General features: G+C 37.0%; 1 protein-coding gene across 1 annotated transcript in view; it reads right to left on the bottom strand.

Moving 5' to 3' along the window:
- Window positions 1-22277, bottom strand: part of LOC104620533 (vacuolar protein sorting-associated protein 13B-like) — a gene marked incomplete at its 3' end in the record, with an annotated part of 109198 nt that overhangs the window by 3943 nt on the left and 82978 nt on the right. Inside the window, exons 14-15 of the mRNA XM_010286784.1 lie at window positions 21073-21267; window positions 18781-18905 (exon numbers count right to left, since the gene is read on the bottom strand). Coding sequence (XP_010285086.1) covers window positions 18781-18905; window positions 21073-21267 — 320 coding nt within the window. The remainder of the gene's footprint in view (window positions 1-18780; window positions 18906-21072; window positions 21268-22277) is intronic.

Below are 22277 nucleotides of genomic sequence, written 5' to 3'. Positions count from 1 at the left end.
GGAAAGATGCTACCTTGTTGAAAAAGAATAAAGAAAAACACTGACTCAGACAGCCAAAGAAACTAACAGCCTGAAACATATTCTGACAATTTCTACCACATGACACGCACAAGAGGACGCATGAAAATCACTCTCTTGTGGACACAATTAGATAAAAACGTATCTCCCATTTCATCTCCTCAGATGCATAAACATTCCTCCATGTAAATGTATACATGTCCATATAGTCACTAGAAGAAAAGCTCTGGGTTCCATCGAAAGCACAGGTGGAGACTGCAAAACTATGACCTTTCCTAATGCTGGTCCCAAGTTAGAATTTGAACTTACACTCTAGGAAATTCTAGGAAAGTGAGAACAAGCTCTGGAAGTTATCAGTTTTAGCAGAAAAGGTGTGCCTAAGTAAAGGAGTATATAAAGCGATTCTGTACTTAGGAAAATCCATCCCTGTAAAACAAAATATTATATACACAACAGATAAAAAATTTGTTTTAAAACATAAGATTAAACAGACAGTACAAACCATTTATGTACAATTAAAGCTGGAAAACCAGATATGCATGTTAGCAAAGCTTTTGCAGGCATTACATGGAAAGAAATGTAATACATGGTGATATCAATCCAAACATTTCCTAGTATTCCCCTTTTTCAAGCCATGTACTGTTATCTTTTATTATTTATTTCATTGCAGAAGTGCACTGTAACTTTTTTCCTTTCTGCTCTTTTTATTTCTGTTCTTTTTCCTTTTGTTATCCTTTCAGATAACTTATATTTACTACTTTCCCCGCTTCTTTCTGAATATTATTTTGCATGATTAAAACCAAATATTTCAAAAAAGCATGTGAATATTTCAAAAGACGAGTTCCCTAATAGAAAACTGAGAAGGGAGGAAGAAGGTAGAAAACAGTAGGTTTTTCAGCAAAATTCAGGACGAACATACCTCCAAAACAAGTCCGTCTAAAATAATACATTTATATTAACAAATTCATGTACTTTAAGGGGAAGCCTGTGAAAAGCTGTGACAATCACAGCATACAGTAAGACAGCAGAAAAGACTTTGCTTTAAAAAGTTTGACTATTCATTTAATACATATTACAGCTACTGTTCTGAACTATGCTAAATTTAAAACCTACAAGTTTCACATAAAATAGTCCCTTATGGGTAACAACAGTGTATGAAGTTTTTTTAACAATATGCAAATTCTATGGTTATTGTACTTTAACAATCCCATATGAATAAAGTCTACTGGTCCTTTTGAGATAACTTCGGAGAAATGGGAAGTTGAAGAAAATAAATCCTTTTTTATAGAAAAAAAAAAAATCAAAGGGGGAGGGGAGTATTGTACCATGTGTGCCGCAAATGTTCCTTAAAGGAAATTTTAACTAGACCTGGCTAGTGATGAAAGTACATTTATAATTCGGGATTTATTATAAAAGTTTTGAAACACAAATAATGCATTTAAAAGAACTTAAAATACAAGTTTGCTACCAAACTGCACCTGTTAGTACAGAAAATCCATTATTAATAAGGTACTGAGCTATATTTAAACCAAGTTTCATGACCCAAGAGATATATTCAAGCAATAAGTGAAAATACAAGTACAAATAATTTTTTTCAGTAAACCAAGTTAGGTCTGTGTTTCGATATTGTATCATTAAATTTGTATTAAGCAACTGAATGTGACTTCATATCAGAACTCATCACCATATTAGAACAGTTATGGTACATAGCTGGAGTCTAAAACCACCATTTAAACTGCACTTCAAAACTTTAACAACAATAGAAATAATTATTTCTCAAATTTTTACACTCAAGAGTTAAGATGCAGTTCTGAACATATGTTCATTTAACTGAACAGGTTAAAAAAACCTACCAATTCAAACACTCTTCTCTAGGGGAAAATAAATTCTAATGTAACTAGCAGGATAGGCTACTCATTAAAGCTGAACTTGGACAAGTTCCAGAATAAATTTAAGGAAATATGAACAAGCAAGTCTTGCTGTGTAGTGGCACGGAGTGAAAATGAATCTGTCCTAATTAAATGATTTTTAAATACACTCTGGTTGTACCCAGTTTGCTGACAAACTGTAATACAGACTTGCTGAAATATTCGGATAACTCTGGCGTACCATTAAAGAAAATAGTTTTCTTCGCTGTTTTTGAATGAAAACATGAATTGGTCCTTATTATACACCGTGGATAGGCACCAATATAACCAAACCATGTAAGTTCACAGGCCTGCCACGAAATATTTTCAGTTTGTAGACTTTAGGAACAGCAACTCATTCTTTTAAAATCAACACCTCAGAGTGATTGAAAGAATATAGTGGTGAACAGCTGGCTCCAGAGGTTTATATAGAGTCCCCAACTGCAAAGCTGGAACCTGCAAAATGTTTCCAAAAATTTAATTTTTGTTATTACTCATATCCTGTACAGTAAAATACGATTAGTTCATTTTTTCCAAAATAATAAAACGAGTAACCTGCTACTAGAACCCAGCAACTGTGCCTTAGAAGAACCTGAACATAATTTAAATGCTTAAATAATTTCAGTCAGCATTTGCACACCTTTCCTCTTAGGCAAACAGAAAATGTACACTAGTTTGATATTTCACATGAACAAAGGCTTCATCTACAAACCTACAACAAATCCATATGACAATTTTGATCCTTTTTCTTAACTTTTAAGCAACTATTATTGGGTAAGGGAAACAACGTCTAACTACTTACTAACAAATATCCAAACTCTGAAGGGAGCGTGCAGGGAGAGAAGAAGAAAGGGAAAGGAAGTTGTACACTCCTGGAAATACTATTTTTTTTTTCAAATGCAAGACTGAAGTCACTACTACTCATAATAAAAAGAACAGTCATATCAGACGTCTGCATACACTAACACAATTTTTAGTCTTCAGACAGAAACAGTTATTCGTGCTAGAGAACCAAGTTAATTATTATCAAAAAACAGTAAATAAACACACTTTAGAACACTTCATTCCAAAAACATCTCCAAGACTGATGCCTTCAAAACCTCTCTGGCTCTTCTGCAGGCTTCACTAAAGGCTGCCTGACATTTTATGTCCTCTCATACACAGGTGACTTTTCAGCAGCTGCAACTGCCTTTGCCTCTTATTTGTAGGAAACACTGCTAATCATACAATTTAGTACAAGGGAGGAAACAATTAACTTCAAGATTCATCAACTTTTTTTCTTTGTTTTTTTTCAATAAACTAAAAAAAAAGTAACTTTATATTTCTGAAAATTTTAGATTAGGGTCTAGAAGGGAAGAACACGATCATTTCAAAACTGACCGCTATACTTGGGGTTTTTTTAACATCAGTTCTGGAATTGAAATTGTCAGTGATGAAAAATGTGAAGTGTTAAATCATATGTGAATTTCAGAGAAAACACACAGATTGCCTTCAAACAATTGTGAAAACAAAACAACGCAGGCAAAGTACAAGCTTCAATATGTCTTAGAAAATGATCAGAGAATATACATTCTCAATTCTCAGTACAGTGTGTGTGTGCTTTAATGCAACAATAAAATTTAGCTTTATACACCAAAGCAAAAATAAATGCAAGAAATAAGTTACAAGAAAAAAAAAATATTACTGAAACCAAACAAATTTAAATGAAGAAACCTTGCAAACAACAAAAAAAATCACATTGAAGCAAAGAATGCAAGACTCTCAACATACATGTTAGGAGCTCTAAACTTGGATTGTTTTTAAAATTATTCAGTTTTATTACATCTGCACATTGAAAATTATGATCATCACATGCAAATAATAATACTGGTTTGTGAAGCAACAAGGAAGTAAGAAGTAGTGACCTCAGCGGGACGGTTATTGAAACTTTATCTGCTGTGAGACACCAGGAGAAAATGTCGAAGGCTGAAAGAAAAAACAAAGACCTGGAATGTGAGGGTAGGAAAGTCTTTATTTCCCTCAGCTTGAATCCAACCACACTAAGCATCAGATGAGTCTTTCCACCCACTGGATTAAAAGTTTAAGAAAGCATTTTCTCTTCAATTCCAGTTAAGTCATGTGCCTCAAAATGCAACAGATTTGAACTAAAAAATTGTTGATACCAACAAGGGATAACCCAACAAAGGATTGGGTTTTCAGTCTTATTTTTGGACACATGATAAACTAAGGTGGCTGCTGAAACTGTAATGCAGGAACGTGTTAAACGCGCAGCTGCATTAGAGAAACATATTTAGGATGTTTAGATCAAATTCAGCTTACTGGCTTTGGGAAAGCTGATCAATGGGACAGATGATAGGCATCTGAATTCCCACCAAATTGCAAGTGGAGGTCAGTCACTAATTGCTCTTTCTTCCTTAGAAGAAAACTCCTTTTCTAATCACTAGTTAATTCTTATCAACAGAAAGAATCATTAAAGTGACATGAGCAATCTACAAAAGAATAAAATTACAAGTTCTCTGCTCTGAGAAGATTACAACATGAGCCCTCAATCTTCTTTATGTCCTTAGTATATATATGGTTACCTTTTTGGGCCTGTTGCGATAGGACAAGGGGTAATGGCTTTAAATTAAAAAAGGGCAGATTTAGACTAGATAGAAGGAAGAAATGTTTCACAATGAGGGTGGTGAAACAGTGGACCAGGTTGCCCAGAGAGGTGGTAGATGCCCCATCCCTAGAAACATTCCAGGTCAGGTTGGACGGGGCTCTGAACAACTCTGATCTAGTTGAAGATGTTCCTGCTCATTGCAGGGGGGGTTGGACTAGATGACCTTTAAAGGTGCCTTCCAACCCAAACTATTCTATGATTCTATACACACATAATCAACCAACTGAATCTTGTGCATAAAGTTTTATCTGTGAAGAACTGTATCTTCAGAACTCCACAAAGTGAGGGAAATCAGGAAACAAGGAGTAAGAAGCTCTCCTCATGGATAGGACATTGTTTTCTTACTTACACTTTAAACACCTATTCTTTCTTTACTTCTGCAAGAAGGTATGTAACTTTTTTACTTAGATCAAGGAATCTTATTGTCATTTATCGTGGATATTAGTGGGGACAAGGGAAGGCATAAGACATTTAGCTGCATGTCCAATGAGATTGAAATGTAAGGACCATGAGAAAAACTGGTATTCATTACAGCAATCAAAGATCAAAACATATAAAAATAAAACCCAAAAACAAACAAACAAACAAAAACAAACAACAGAAAGAAGTCTGGAAAGAAGCAAGGACTTTCTATAGGGAACCACTGGCTTGAGGAAGATAGTACAGAGGGAACCATACCAGAAGTAGAACACTTTTACATCTACTATTTGAGTTGTGCCTTGTATATTTTTCAGAACTAGCAGCAAGGCCAAAATAAATGCAATCATTATCATTTACCTCCTGATAAATGACAGTTGCCTTGGGGGGGGTGAGGGCGGGGAAATCAGCTGGAACTTGGAGATGCTGTAACTGAACAGCTGCAGATGACCAAGAACACCAAAACCACCAGAGGTGAAAGGTAAAAGTTGCTAGTGGCCGTAAACCTCCAAACAGCAAAGGTCTGTGTTCAGTAAAGCAAAACAAAAGCTACAAAAAAGTACTACTTGTTAGGTCCAATATCATTGCTTTGGATACCACAGTGTAATCCAGTCTCAGTATCCACAGGGATGGAACAGGGTTTAGAGAACTGCCTTCCCCTAGGGCAGCCTGCTTTACTGTCCAGAAAAGCAACCCCTTTCCCTCCCTCTCCCTTTTCCTCTCCTCCTTCCCCCTTCACACACTTCCCAGAAGCAGCAGCAACAGCCATTAAATCAATCCTCTAAATCTGCCACCCAGAGCCATTTGGTTGCCATTAGCAGGTAAAGCAGAGAGCCAGGAGGGCTCAGAAACATGCTAGTGCTCAGTGAAAACTGCGCTGACAAACGCAGTCGTTCTGCTGAACATGATGCCACAAAACAGGAATAGGACACAAAGGCTGCTGCCATTTGGCAAGGAGGTCCATGCTTAACCTGGTGTTATCAGGGGAGCAAGAGTCATGACTGGCAGCCCTGAAAACAGCAGCTACAGCCGACATCCATTCATGCTGTCAGAAGAAAGAGCAGCAGCTCTCACAAACCATCCCTCCAATCTGAGGGAAATTCACACAGTCAGTTCAGCAGCTAATAATACAGTCGTTTATAAGATATTTTTGTAGGATATGGCATAAAATTTTGTAGGATACAATTTTCTTGAATTATTAGGAGCACAACTAAGGATTTTTGGATATAGATTTCTATCCAGTATGACCTTTGAAAACTGCACTCACTATTTTGTTTTTAAGTTACTGTCAAATTACCTTTCTTATTCCCAGCAGAGCTGCAAAATTTGGCAGCTTAAATAGAATTAATTATCTCCTAATAAAGTTTAGCTATTTCATTTCTTAGTCTATTCCATTCTATTAGTGATTTCAAATTTCAAACTCTTTTCCTACCCCAAATTTGCACTGCGACTTTCCTATCTGCTATTTCTTACAACACTTTGGAAATTATCAAACATGTTCAAAAATTACACACAAATTATTTACAAGAAAACAGCCCAGCTCATGGGCCCTATCTATGGTGAGGACTTGCCATTTGCCAGAGCCAGCACAGCTGATCAGACATGACCCTATCCTGTAGAAGGAAAAACTTGAGTCTAGAGGTGTATTTTATGCAGAAGAAAAGTTGCTATCCCAGAAGTCTGACCCTTCTCCAAACACCACAGATGTGAGGAACTCTCAAGAATGCAGATATGGTCAACAGTGGCTTTGTTTTCTTCTCATCTGAAAACATCTCCTGAAGTAAGGATATTAGAGTCTTCAATCCCAGAAGAGCGGCTTGAGAGAGGTAACTGAGATAGAAGATAGGAAGATAGCTCCTCTTTCTGGGGAGCAAGGAAGAGGAACTGCTTCGAGCAGGAACAGCCACCAACTTTGCCGCCTCACGTAAAGCTAAGTAACTTGTAGAGCATTCTCCCAACTCTTGTAGAAACGGCAAGACAAGTGACAGAAGATGACAGTGACATTTAAGAAGGAAAGAGGCACAAGAAGGCCTACAGAATTACCTTCCTCTCAGAGATTTCAAATGGTAAAACGAAAAAGAAAGAAAAAAATACAGTGGGGTTAATAGATTTGGGATGAAGGCACAAGGATGGAGAACAGATACCAAGAAACAGGAGAACGCAAAGGAGAAGAAGCCTTTTTAGAGTATTTCCAATAAAATGCTTGGAAGACAGGGAAAAGAACATAAGAATAGAAGAAACTCAAAGCACTTGTGAAGAGAATAAGCTGTATGACAATTTTCTTCGAAAATGCTTGGAAACTGGAAGTAGGGATGAGGGAAAATATATTTAGAGCATTCAGAAGAAGATGATAGTAGAATGAAATGCTGACAACAGGAACAGAAAGAAAATACATCTAAGCCATACACACCCCCTTATCCTCCCTCCTTTGCAAGTTGCTCACACATACCGTTTTGAATATATAATCTTAACCCACTTCTAAGTATTCCCATGAAAACTGTGTGAAACAGAAAAAAAGTAACCAAATGTAGATAAATTTGCCTGATTATTCTTTTTCTGGAAGATTACTAACAGATGCAAAGTTGTTAGAAGATGGATCACAACTCACTGAAAAAAGCACAAAACTCCCATTTTGTTTTTGAAGAAGTTCACAGATCTTCTTGGGACCTGACCCGTTTCAAACTCCCTGCTAAAGATTCAAGACCTGAGCACAACCCCAAACTTCAAGTAAACACTAACAACTGATCTAAATAATAAACTTTGTCCAAAAAGGTAAGCTGGTTAGGATTTGGCGTTAACTGCGAATTTCTTCTACTAAATACTTTGGCATACTGCTTATTTTGTTTCATAAACAGACGAAAAACTTTTGGTAGAAAAAGATGCATTTGCAGTGAAAGAAAAAAGGTTGTTTGAAATTCTGGCAAATTTTTTTTATAGCTAGGCCATAAAAGTCAGAGAGTTGAGAAGGTGCATGTCTGCATTAGCTAAAACAAAATAAATATTTGAATCAAAATATTGCACTGAATGGACATGCCACAAATAGAAAGTACACAAGACTGAAAGAAATGAAGCCATATTTCCATATTCATAGGCAACAACTTAATTCCATTAAATCTAGAAAGGTAAATAAAAGCACTTAACTCCACTCTTTCTTGCCGGAAAGTACCCCAAAACCCAATTCTAGTATTCTTCAAGACAGAAGTTACAGCATCAGAAGGAAGTTAGTGGAAGGGGGCAAGGGTGTTTTGTTTTTCCCATTAACAGCAAAGACTTTAATACAGCAAAGGATGGATCAAGGGTGTCATCAACAGCAAGGACATGAATGGACAAGGCGTGCGTAACCGCAGAAAAAGTATAAAGGATCCTAAAATGATTACACTGTGGCCTCATTAATTAGTAACTTCAAAAGAATTTTAAAGGATATCAGAAGCTATTGAAAGCTAGACATTAAATCTCAGTAAATGCATAATACTTCTTACTTGAAAGACTAAAATTATTGTTAAATCTAAATTTGCCATCCTAAACACTGACTCTGCCATTAACTTTACACCATTTTTCCCCTCAAAAACAATACAAACTTTGAAGGAGATTCTATGGATATAGTTTCTTGTGTTCAGTTTTGATCTATGCACTGTGAGTCTCATTACATCCATTTCATTACTTAAAAACTCCACAAACCCTAGTGAGTCTTCAAGATCATCAAAATTATCATATACACACATATTGAAGAAAAGATGCTGTCAGTAAAATACATCAGAAAAACATTTTCTTGCTGTAATATAGGTATACAGCCAAATCCAAGATGTATGCAAAATAGAAGGTAAAGTATAACAAATACATATCCTTCAAGAGCAAGAGACTGTCAGTCTTATAACAACTCCATTTCCATTTTTGCTTCTTTTAAAAATTAAGAATGCAAAAATCAGATGCTTAATTCTGTCATTCTGCATGTATATGCACATTCCTTGACTATCAAGGGAATTTTCTAATCATGCTTACCAGATATATTTCCTTCTTTTTGAGTGTTCATTCTGGAATCAGTCATTCAACTCAAAGGAAAGGCCAGTGAACATCAGCAAAGAAAACTAACTAAAAATTTGCTTTTAAATCCTGTAGCTTTTGTTTAAAAAACATAAGTGTTATAATGGATAAAAAATCTGATTAATTGAAAAATGAAACGACAATTCTTGTATTACTGTCTTAACCAACATAATCCTTTCCATCTCTTGCATCAATACCAGAAGCACCTGCAGCAGGTATAACTGATTTCCAAATCTGTTCTGATAAACAGATTTTCTTCTCATAGTTTGCTGTTTAAGGGCCTCATCCCACATGAGCCTGACTTCAGTTGTTCTCCTGTTCTTCCTTTTTTGCCTTCTAACATTCTCATCCAAAACCTGTCATACTAAAAAAATCTAGTTCAGAAATTGGGAGCTAATGTCCTTTAGAAGATTAAAACCTAATGAAAAAAATCAGACAATGCCCACAGAACATACAGGCCCAACAGAGATCCAAACATTACCATGCATTCAACACAGTACCTGCTCCTCAGTATATACAGCTGACAGGTTACTTTATCTTATTTTAAAAGGCGTTGCTAAAGTCGTAATAATTAAAAATAATACAAAGCTATAAACAATTAGGATTGAAGTGCCTGAGGAAAAATGGTGAGGATGTCTTCTTGCACACAAGCACTTAGCCTAGAACCAAAGACAGATCCTGATGTATAAGGAGGACTATTCCCATAGAAAAGAAAAAGCACGTCTGGGTCTCAGAGGGAACAAGCATGGGGCGAATACAGTAAAATAATTATAATGGACACAGGACAGTATGCTTCTCCTACCTAGAGATGAACACAGATGCAGTAAAGCTGCTCTGGTATTAAGGACAGCTGAACATGCACATAAGCCTTTATATTTCATTATTTGTTGCTCTGAGTGAAGATAAATACAGCTTTTTTTTTTTATAAAGTGTTTTTATTCACCATTTATCATGGTTATCGAATTCAAACTGTCACATTAACATGCTTGTAAAAATAGTAGCATAATTTAAGACTGCAGAGTTTCTGATACCTCACTCCAGGTGGAAATGAAGCCTACCACTGGAGAGTGAAGCACTGCAGAGTCAACAAAGGATATGCTACAGCTTGTTCAGCAACATAATAACGCTCTGCAAGCATAATGAAGGTAACCATAAAAAAGATAAAATCAGCAATTCTATATAGCTTATTCAATAAGCATGTAGCTTATTCAAGAAGCCTTTAAACATACAGCTTTTGTGAAGGCAGATTATTTGGTACACAAGCTGAATAATGCGATTTTCAGAAGCATCACTCTACAGTGGACTATATTGAAGTTCCTGAAGTCCTAATGCATGAAAGACCATCTAATTTTTTCTTCAAGTTATTGTATTTAACAAACACAATTTTTTTAAAAACAGTGCTTGCAATCCTATTAACTCCCATGGCATTTTCTTAAAAAGAAGATGCAAAGAAAAGAGTGAAAGGTAAGAGAACAATTGTTACACTGAAGTACACTGGCAAAATGCTATGTAATATCCAACATTTGAATGGGGCTGGCCAGCAGGATGACACCACAGTTGACCTCCATGCCCTTCAGTTTCAGGGTACAAGTTTCACGGAGGTTACATCCTTATTTGCCAACTAAGGCAGGCCAAGTGCAGGCTCCAGTAGTGGTCTGTGGCTGTGCATACTGTTTAACCCATTAGCTTGCTCCCTGCCAGCTTCAGGCCACAGCAGCTGGCACTTTCTCAAAAAAAGTGAACATTCTTTTTCTGCGCTTGCCCCCCCGCCACCTCCTCCTTTTAGGAGTGGAAGAGAAAGCTATAGGTAGGCTTGCAGATATGAACTAAGCCATGAGAAGCCACCTGGCCTCAGGGCTGCACTGGTTTCTGGCATGTTTTATTTAGTAGTGTAGATGCCACCTCAAAGACTGTTTCTCTTCGTGATTCACAGATACACTTAAAAAGGAAAAAAAAAGCCACCAAATTGTAGGCAAAATTGTGGAGAAATAAGGGACAAACACTGTGTGTGAAGAATTGCCACCAGTGGATCCTTCTGGACAGACTTTACATGGGTAAAGCCTCATAAACTGAGAATATCACTGAAAATCCTAACCAGATATTTTCTACAAATAGTGGTAACACTAAGAGAAACAGAATTTCCAAATACATCCATTACAAGAGGAATATATATTAGCGATTCTAATTTCTTTAGTGTTCATGCAGAATAACATCAGCTTTAAAGACAATCAGTTTTGCACACCTTTCACCAGTCTCAAGTAAAGCAAAAGAAGGCCAACAGCGTCCTGGCCTGTATCAGCAATAGTGTGGCCAGCAGGAGTAGGGAAGTGATTGTGCCCCTGTACTCGGCACTGGTGAGGCCGCACCTTGAATCCTGTGTTCAGTTTTGGGCCCCTCACTAAAAGAAGGACATTGAGGTGCTGGAGCGTGTCCAGAGAAGGGCAACGAAGCTGGTGAGGGGTCTGGAGCACAAGTCTTATGAGGAGCAGCTGAGGGAACTGGGGTTGTTCAGTCTGGAGAAGAGGAGGCTGAGGGGAGACCTTATCGCTCTCTACAACTACCTGAAAGGGGGTTGTGGTGAGGTGAGTGTTGGCCTCTTCTCCCAAGTAACTAGTGATAGGACAAGAGGAAATGGCCTTAAGTTGCGCCAGGGGAGGTTTAGGTTGGATATTAGGAAAAATTTCTTCACTGAGAGAGTGGTCAGGCATTGGAACAGGCTGCCCAGGGAGGTGGTGGAGTCGCCATCTCTGGAAGTGTTCAAGAAACGTGTGGATATGGCGCTTCAGGACATGGTTTAGGGGACATGGTGGCGCTGGACTAATGGTTGGACTTGATGATCTTGAAGGTCCTTTCCAACCTAGTGATTCTGTGAAAATGCAGCTTCAATGCTGAAAAATCCTATACAATTTTAAATAAATGCCATTTACTTATTCCTAGTACAAATGCCAGCAAATATTGATGGCAACAGTTACTACAGCCAGGAAAAAGTATCCACCATGTGCAATCACTTTCCCTGGACAGATATTAGTTAATAGGTTTAATTTACTTTCACTGAAGAGCTTTGACAATTAATTAGTCTAAATAACTACGCTGGAAACATTACAGATGACCACACTTTACTGTCAGCTCTGCTGAATTTCCTCCTCATGGACAATACTAAAAATACAACTGCTTCCAATTTACATTGATTAAAAGTGCACTTTTAACAGATTTGCTGAATGCTGCCTGCCACATCTGCTGAGAAGCAGTAACATTAGATCTGGACTTGATTTAAAAAAAAAAAAATTAAACTAGGGGTTTCCAACTGAAGTTAATTTGTAGTCACACTAATCAAGCTGCAAGTCATGTACTCAGAATGCAAAACCCCTCCTGGACAGAGGGTCATTCTTGGTAAAGGACAACAGCTCCTTCTAGAAGAGTGCCCCAAAATGGTCATGTTGAAACTTGATACATTAACATCACTGCAGATTAGAAAATGTTCCACATAAGTTCCTTAAGCATCTTCATCCTCATACACAAGCACGCCTACTTTAACTTTTATAATGAAAGATATGTTGAAGCATGTTATCAATGAAAAATCATTCTCCTGTTAAAACTAAAATGTTAAATCACCCTATATTACTGTCCACAAGTTGCTATACTGACATACCTACTCCCCAAAGAAGCACAAAGATAAACAGTAAACAAAACTTCTGAAAGCGTCAAATTCATTGCTCACAAAACCATACTGAAAACAGCTACCAACAAATTTAACTTTAAAAAAAAAACCTGATTTAGTATTATGTTCTTTGATGCATTTTCTAGGCTATGGCAGAGAATGATGAAGCAACCAGTGCACTCCCTGGACTGATTGTTCACATCTGAGACAATTCTACACAACCACCTCTGCAGAACCCAAGAGAATGACTGTTTCTGTCTGGGTTTGCACTGCCCATTTCACTGGCATAGCTCAATACTTCAGACAGGTTTTTACACATGCTAGCTCTAACTCACATGATGCTGATGTGGCTGAAACTCTCTCCTGTCACATACACTGATGGCATCTGGTCAGGCATGCAATCTCAGATCTTTTCTGTTTTGAAGGATACCCTGAATTTTCATCTGGCAGTTATATCCAATTACTGACATAACTAATAGTCACAACTGAATGCTACAAAACGAGTTTCATGTGTTTTCAACCTGTTTCTGCTTCTGACCCAGGAACTGAGCATGCCCCGCAACTGCCCATGTGAAATACAATCCACATCCAATCTAAATTGACATTACTCTTGATGTACTGTGACTAGTCAATAAAACCGGCTGCCAAAATCAAGACCCAAGTGTCAATTTATTGGAAAACTTCCTAGATTTATGATCTAATGTTCACAGTCTGTGGATGTCTGGCTCTGTGCTTCCTGCCAGCAGTGTCCACTTGCCTCTTACTAGCAGAACTGCACTGAGCTGCGTGGCGGCTATGTCTCATGACTCTCAAGCTCACAAATCTACCATGATTTCTAGCTCTAAGCATCATTACTCCACTGAACGTGCCTTGCGAAGATGTTTCAATCAAAAAAGTAACAAAAAGACAGAGAGTTCACCTGATCCACTCTTATACAATTTTAATCCTCTCTTCAGCAAGTAGCAAATCCTAAAATCTGCTACTGTCATCACAGTAGTACCTTGTCATTAAAATCCATGTCAGCAGGAGCTAATTTCCTTGCTAAAGAACTTCTTACTGTTCAAGAAGCCAGATCATCATCTACACTACTTGTGGATCAGCATGATTTGGTCTCACTCTGGTCAATTCACTGTGATACCACTAAATGAACACAGGATTTTCAAGATGATCCATAAAGCAGACATGAGCAGGTGCACATCGTGACTCACACTGGAGCTTACAATGACTTCACTGGATTGTGTAAAGAGTCTAACAATGAATTCTGTCAATAAGAATACAGTTGTGTGGCATACCACTACATGGCTTTAAGAGAGGAATGTTTGCCATGTAAGGGATACATGATAGAAGAAAATGGAAGTAAAGCTGTATAAAAATACAAACACCATAGTAACAAAGGTTTGAGCAGAAACATAAGTAGTAATAACACAAGGTCTTTAGAACCTCAATTTTTGTAATGCTAAAGTTATGAATTTCGAAGTTAAATTATGTGTACAAAGCAACCATTTGGCAACTACACAGTGACAGAGTCAAAATAAAAGCTAGGAAGTCAAGTAAGAAAACACAAAATGCTGATTTTCAGGTTGCTGGCAAAGTATGTTTCTCAATATTGTTGTATAATAGTTAGCCAAAAGCAGGTTATGACCTAACATGCCAATCTAATGTAAATGTAACCTATTCTAGAGACATAGTAAATATTTATCTTTACGGTTAAATCTGTGTTGAAATATTAAGAACAGCTATATTATATAAATGTTCTTAAGGGTTCATAAAAACAAAGCCTACAGAAAATGCACATATATATTCCATGTGAGGATCTCTGTAGTGATCTTTCAGTGCTGTGAGGGAACATGTTAATAAAATAACTACATCAGGACTGTAATCCACAGCTTTTACAAGTGAAACAAGAGACATCATATCTTTGGGCAGCTGAGGTGCCCAGCACATGATACATGTGACTTTCTTCAACAGGAGAGCATATTTTAAACTTTCATCAGCTTTTGTCAATAACAGATAGCTCTTCAATAAAAACACTGAAGGAAAGAGACACAATGCCAACACAAATCAAATCTCACGTTGTCAAGAATCCTTCCTCATCAGAAACTGCTTGACTAAGATAAGCAAACTGCCTGTGTTTAAGCTGTAACTTACTTCTTAAGACAGTATCTGCAGAAAACAGTTCAAATTAAAAAAATCTTTGCAAAAAACTATATCTATTTAGTCTCTCGAAGATGTTTTTTGTTTACCAGTAATTATCTAGATCTACTTGCGAGTTTGTAGTCCAGATTTTTGTTCTGATAGAACAACAATTCAAGAACAATCAATTAACCTCTCTGTACTCTCTAATAACTAAAGTGCAGGCCATGAAATCCTAGATACTAATTTACCCAGCAGGTCCTCAACTTGTTCATAAAACATCCATTCACAGACTCAAATTTATCATCACCATCTATTAGTCAAGTCTTTACTGGTGCTTCCTTGCAGACAGCAAACCAGCAGCTATTGCTCTGGTCTCAAAATGAGAAAGAGACTCATTATCAAGGAAACAGACCCCCTGAAAATAGACTACTGGACCAAGAAGCTGAATAGAAAGGATAGAGGAATAGATCACATCATCTGCATTTAGAACCTTATTCCACCAGTGTTTAGAGTCTCAAAAGCTGTCACAGGTGGAGACAGTGAGAACCTTCCCACAGACGTGATAAAGGAAAACGAGAGTCTGGAACACTTGCCCCAGGAAGGGAATTTAGAGAAAACAGGTCAAGAAAAGAAAAGCAATAAAATAAAAATAAAATTTTTTAAAAATCCAAAACATAAAGGAATGCTATTCAGAATCTATATTCTTTAATGTTAATATTCTTCAAAAGTACCATAAAGTGATACTGTGTAAGTGATAAGAGGGTTAGAACACTGAAGTGTCCTACACTAAATTACCTCATCTGTTACCACAGACATTGTAGCCGAAAGAAAGAAAGAAATCATCTAATTCCTCTCAAGATTTCTGTTTGGCAATAAACATTCCTGTTTTCATTCTAGGCTTTTGATCATATTCTGCTAATTCTCAGTTGTTTTTAGACATCCTCCTAAAAGCTTTGAAAGCTGCTTTACAATCTGGCATGCAACACTACATTAAGTAGTTGTAAAATATTGACATTAACATTGTATTTTGCATCTTGTTATGCTTGACAAAAACAAAAGACCAGATGTTTTCACTTTAATATAAAAATAGATTAGCTATACTATTTAAAAGACGTCAAAGACTTAGTTAACTAGTGAGCTTGAGCACATTTCTTTTATAAGAAAGTGTAATAACTGAAATTAAAACAGACATCAATCTAGTAGGTAAATCAAAACACCACTTCTGTAACATTTATGGTTATTTACTGGAATTTACTGGGCTGATGTTGCTGAAATTGTATCTGTTAAGACATGCTACTGATGTTTACCACCAGTTTTAAAAAATAAATATTACTACAGTATTTAATACACCATATACATTCTGAGATTATTATACTGAAACTAGAAAAAAAAAAGCTATTCTACTGATTTATGTCAGAAATAAAGTTGAGATTTTCACTGCTAACTCAAAACATACTACCTGAGGGATTCCATAACAGTTCATAAAATGTCTTTGTTTTTAAAAGGTATGGTCTGTGGTATATATTTTCTACGAAGAAACAGAAGAACACATGTAGCATCAGATGTGTGTACTTTAAGAAACTCTGGAATGTGAAATCTAAAAATCCAAATAAAGCAGGTGGTATAATTGGGGGGGAGGGGGGGGCAGAGGACTGAATTTAAGTTTAATGACATTACCAGGTTATCCTACCAGACTAATTCTCACTCACTGCATGACTTCAATGAAGCTCTCAGTCCTCATGCTGATTTCGATTTAGTTCAAGTGCTATTTGATGTGTTTCATCTGGAGTTTTATTCACTTCAAACTACACTTCATTTAACCAGGCTGCTGCTGTACTCATTTGTTTTTCTACTTTATTACCCGCAAATTGGTGTTGCTTAGTTTAGATAAATTGTTGGAATAAGTTAATTTTATATAATTACTTCACACTGTTAATAAATAAATAAGCTTTAGAAAGATATCCTACCACAAAATGAGAAAGCTCTTAAAAGTATTTTAAAATACACTAGACCACAATAAGTGTTGGTCTCACACGATCTAGTAATAAATACTGATAGATGATTTGCTATTTTAAGGCAGGACCATTCCCCTGCCTCCACTCCCCAAAACTTCTGCTCCGTTTTATTTTTCTATGTTATTAGTCCACCAAACTCTATTTTCCAGCTGGGCACGCATCGTAATACAATGTACTTTTAACAGAGGGAAAAAAAGTGAGCAAGATAGAAAGCATGCCTGAGAAACATGCACAGGAGCATGCGAATGCGAGCACATATGACAGAGTGTGATGGCAAGCACGAAACAGCGCATGTGGTAAAGCACTAGAAACCAAGCATGAGCAAGCAAGACGTTGAGTGCAGCGAGCACAAGCACATACAAAAGAGAGAGTAAGTGCACTTACACGAAATCAAAAGCACTTTAATACCATGAACTTACTTGTCAGATGACAGCTTTTTTTTTCCCAACCATTTTTCATCTCTAAAATAATTTTTTTGTTTTGCATAACTAACCAGGGGCTTTATAATGTACTAAATAAATCTAAGTTTACCATTAAGCACTAATTTATTTTTACAGTTTACAAACCAGGATCACTAACCAGAATTTAGTGTTAAATGTCAGGTCATGTCAAGAAAGGCTGTCGATCCTATCAGAGTACTGAAGTACTCTGATTAGTGCTGATTATGGGTTATCCTGGTAACGTTTATTATTTTTTACCAAAATGCCACAACAGAACAGCAATTCATTTGCAGTGGTTAGTATTTTTGTAAACTATTGATGGAAAATATGAGAAAGTCAATTAGGCTGCTACCACCTGGTGGTGTGCTGATTATGCTAAAAACCTCTTATATTTAACATGGTATGACAGCTTGTGAGATAAAGACTAGTATATTCTGTGCCTAGCACTATTAACAATCAGAAATGTCATCTTTTTTTTTAATAATCCATTAAACTTTCACAAATAAATGACTGTTACAAATTCGCTATACAACACAGACTGAAGCCAAAGTATTTAATACATGAACCTCTTTTCCTGTTATCTTGTCATTTTATGGAAGACACTTTGTATGGATTTAGTCAAAAAGTACTGTTACAGACAGCTACTGCTCAAAATGAGCAGTAAATATGCAGTAAATAATGAAATATGCAGTATAAAATATGAAATATGCAGTAAATAATGAAAACTAATGTTCCATCCAAAGTATTGCCAAAATGTTTTTTCTTTAAAATAGTTTTTATAAGTACAATTTATTATTAAAAAAATATTACACAATGACATTTATTATGACAAGATTTAACCAGTAGAGCTAAATTTAAATACTGAATTTCCATGGCATTAAGGTTTTAAAAATTGAGGTTTTTTACATATAGCTCAGTTGATAATAAAACACAGAACTGTTTTCAGAACAAAAGTGTTTGCATTTAAAATCTAAACTACTACAAACAGCTTAATACCTGTTCACAATGTTAAAACACTTCCAACTGTAATGAGCAACAGAATAAAAGTCTAGTACAAACTCTTTTTGTGGGGTTGGGATGTTTTGTTTTGCAGGTCCCCCACCCCCATTTGTTGTTTTTCATTTGTTTGAGTTCAAAACAGGAGCAGCTGACCCGTTCAGTTAAACACATCAAGCTTGCCATCAGTATATAACTTCAGCTTTTGTAACCACTCAAGTAAGAATGGAAACCAGTTCACAGAATTCTACAAGGTCTAGAAGAAAGTCACTTACAATGAGGCTTGCGTAGCCTGCTCTCTCAACCAAAAACGGGCCTAAAATGTTTATTACCACCTACCCTTGCAAAGAAATTTATTACGGATAACAGACTTAATAGCAGAATATGATAGAAGAGACAGAGAAATTTAGGGATATAAACCATTCCTTAGAAACACAAAAGTAGATGAGTACATTACTTAAATACACTGCACATGCTTAATGCTCACCAGTATTTGGGAAACTTGATCAGCTTGCCATAAAGAGCAGTACTGAATGAGGGGATAACTGGAACAGGGAAGCAGTACAATCCTTTACTGTCCAAAGAAGTCAGTGCTGCTTGAAAACCAAATACCTGAAACAAATTCAGTTGGTCAAAACATATATTACTTTCAAGTTATTTTTATAACATAACACACACATTTTTTAAATATAGTCAGTAAATACTAAATAAATTGTGTATTGTTTTTAGAGAATTCCTCTTCCCCCCAAACACAAAAATAACTAGAAAAATCTACCTAAAATATTGTCCCAATAGGAATATATATAAAAATATTTTTCACTCAATAAATGTTAACTACACTGCTGAATTTTTAAAAAAAATACTGAATTATCATTTATCAACTAAAATACATTATTCGATATCATTTTAATATGCAGATTGCATATTGCCTTTCATATAAAATTAATAAAATCACTTTTTGTAATTTTAATAACATTGGCCAAAAAAAAAAAAAAAAAAAGATGTATTTAAGGAAATGAGAAGCTTCCCTTCAAAGCTTTTTTTCTTAATAAGATGTGCTCGTTTTGGCTGGGATAGAGTTAATTTTCTTCATAGTAGAAGGGCTATATTTTGGATTTCTGCTGGAAATCGTGTTGATGATACAGGGAAGTTTTCATTACTGCTGAGCAGTGCTTACACAGTCAAGGTCTTTTCTGCTTCTCACCCCATCCCACCAGCAAGGAGGCTGGGGGTGCACAAGAAGTTGGGAGGGGACACAGCCAAGACAGCTGACCCCAACTGACCAAAGGGATATTCCATACCATATGATGTCATGCTCCTCATGTAAAGCTAGGGTAAGAAGGGGAAGGACGTTCAGAGTTATGGCATTTTGTCTTCCCAAGTAACTGTTACCTACAATGGAGCCCTGCTCTCCTGGAGATGGCTGAACCCCTGCCTGCCCATGGGACGTAGTGAATGAATTCTGTGGTTTGCTTTAGTTGCGGGCATGGCTTTTGCTTTCCCTATTACACTGTCTTTATCTCAATCCATGTGTTTTTTCACTTTTACCCTTCTGATTCTCTCCCCCATCTTACTGAGGGTGGGGGGAGGTGAGTGAGTAAGTGAGCAGCTGCATGGTGCTTCATTGCTGGCTGGGGTTAAAGCATGACACAAGAGAATCTAAAGAAAGGTTCATTACAACTATTCTTTATGGTTATTCCCTGTTCAGTATAAAAGACAAATAGCTGTACAGTTGACTTTTTAACATGCTGTACCACCACTCAGGTAAGAACAGAACACTTAAAGCTAGCAAAATAAACCCTATAAACACAAAATTGAAGTCCACATTTTGCAAACGGTGATCAAACAACTGCTAAAAATGTTTTCAATAGGAAAAAAAAATGCCCTCAAACTGAAAAACATACAGATGACTTGCAATATTGCCATTCCAATCACTTTAAATGTGACAGTCACCCAGAAAACTGAAACTTTGCCATACAATTTTGGGACAGATTTTTTTTTAATGCAGATAGTAAGAATTCCATTGTTTAAAACTGTATTAACGTATCAGCATAGCAGTGAATGGATAATTGAAAAAAAAAATCACAAAATTAACAGTACTGGCAATAAATATTTACACTTCAGTAGCACCCAAAAGGTTTAAAAATGCCTGAGCACATCAAAAGGTTCCAAGGCCTGTTTTAAAAAAAATGCTTGAGATGTCACTTTTTCATTCTACTAAAAACTTGTTAAACTGCCACCAAACTCACAATAACAACTCCTCTCACATAATGGATCTTTATCTGAGAACATTCAGCAGTTTTTCCTCTTCTAATGCAAAAAAAAAAAAAAAATTTTGTTTCGCAACAGTTTTTGATTGCATACCTTCACTATCATTATTTTGCTTTACCAATACTACTAGGAGTGATGGGTTTTCCTCACAACATCCCATCAAGTTTCTAACTGTAATTCATTGTGATCTACATATTTTGTGAGCATTAACCTAGAAGAGGGGAAAGGTTTCTTTATGAAATTATTTTAACTCAGTCTTGCCACAAAGACCTTGGGGCTTCAGTCTACACAGTTTCCTCATGTGAAGTTCTCCACTCATGTTACAAAGCATTTGGCTCCGGTCAGAAGCAGCGATCCCAAACAACGACCTTCTGTGAAATATGTTTACCCTACACTTTTTTACATAAGCTGAAAACTCTCTCCCAACAAACCTGCTAACACTTAGGATTATCTATACTTCTATTAGTTTTCCCAGCACACTGCTATGAGATTTCCAGCCTTCTTTTACCTTCAGATAGCAGTGTGAGTAACAGTAATGAAGCAGGTTGTCAGAAGGCTGGCTGAGGCTGCTGACCATGTGCACCAGTTGCTCAGCATACATCGGCACTGAGTGCTCCAGGTTAACCTTATCCACCAAAATTCGGATGGAAGGCAAAGGCCGCAGGGGCTGGAAGTTTGCAGCATTTAACAGTCCACTTAAGTTCTGAGGGAGGGGGGAAAAAAACATGCAATTATTACACTACAGATGTATTTTCTACCACATGTACATATTCTTACATATCTCTCTCAATGAGCACGCACAAGCAAATCTAAACATAATAAACCGTTTACAGATACCATGGCTTTATGGCCATTATAATACGAATCCTCAAGTCTTCTTAAAATCTTTTCAAAATCATTTCTTAAGAACTGAAAATGTATGTATAAACTTTTTATCTAGAATTCTCTTTGGTGTAGGTGCCCAGAAACTGGCAGCAGAGGGGCTGACCCCTGTGAGGGGAGACCAGGGCCTGCCCCATGCCAGGCAAGTTGGCTGCCATCAGTGCTGCAACACCCCACCACAGGATACAGCTAAACCCAGCAGCCAAGCTGGTGGCACCTCTGTGGAAATATGGTTAAGAAAGAGCAAAAACGCCACACACAGGCTGAAAGGACTGAGGAAAAAAAAAAAGAAAAAAAAGTGAAAAACAGCAGAATGAACAGCAAGGTCAGAGAAGAAGGAAGGGGAGGAGGTGGTGCTCCAGGTGCTGCCACAGATGTTCCCCAGCAGCCCATGGAGGGCCCTACACTAGAGCAGGTGGATATGCAGTGAAGGACACTACAGCCTTGTGGAGAGCCCACACTGGAGCAGATTTTTCCTCAAGGATCACAGCCTGTGGCAAGGCCTCACACTGGAGCAGGGGAAAAGCATGAGGAAGAGGGAGTGGCAGAGATCAACTGTTATGCACCGACTGCAGACCCCCATTCCCCATCCCCTGTGTTGCAGGGGGGGAGGCAGAAGAGTCAGTGAGTGACGGAATGAAGTTGAGCCTGACCAAAAGGGCGAGATGGGGGAAAAGGTGTTATTTTGATCCTTGTCTTTGTTTCTCACTATCCAATTCTAATTTAATTGACAAGAAATTAAATCAATTTTTCCCATGTCAAGTGTTGCTCATAATGGTAACTGGCAAGTGTTCTCCCCCTCTTTATCCCAGCCCATCCTATTCTCTCCCC

Source organism: Phaethon lepturus, unplaced genomic scaffold (genome assembly GCF_000687285.1).
Source record: "Phaethon lepturus isolate BGI_N335 unplaced genomic scaffold, ASM68728v1 scaffold11645, whole genome shotgun sequence".
Classification (NCBI taxonomy): domain Eukaryota; kingdom Metazoa; phylum Chordata; class Aves; order Phaethontiformes; family Phaethontidae; genus Phaethon; species Phaethon lepturus.
This window is presented reverse-complemented; position numbering and strand designations above follow the sequence as displayed.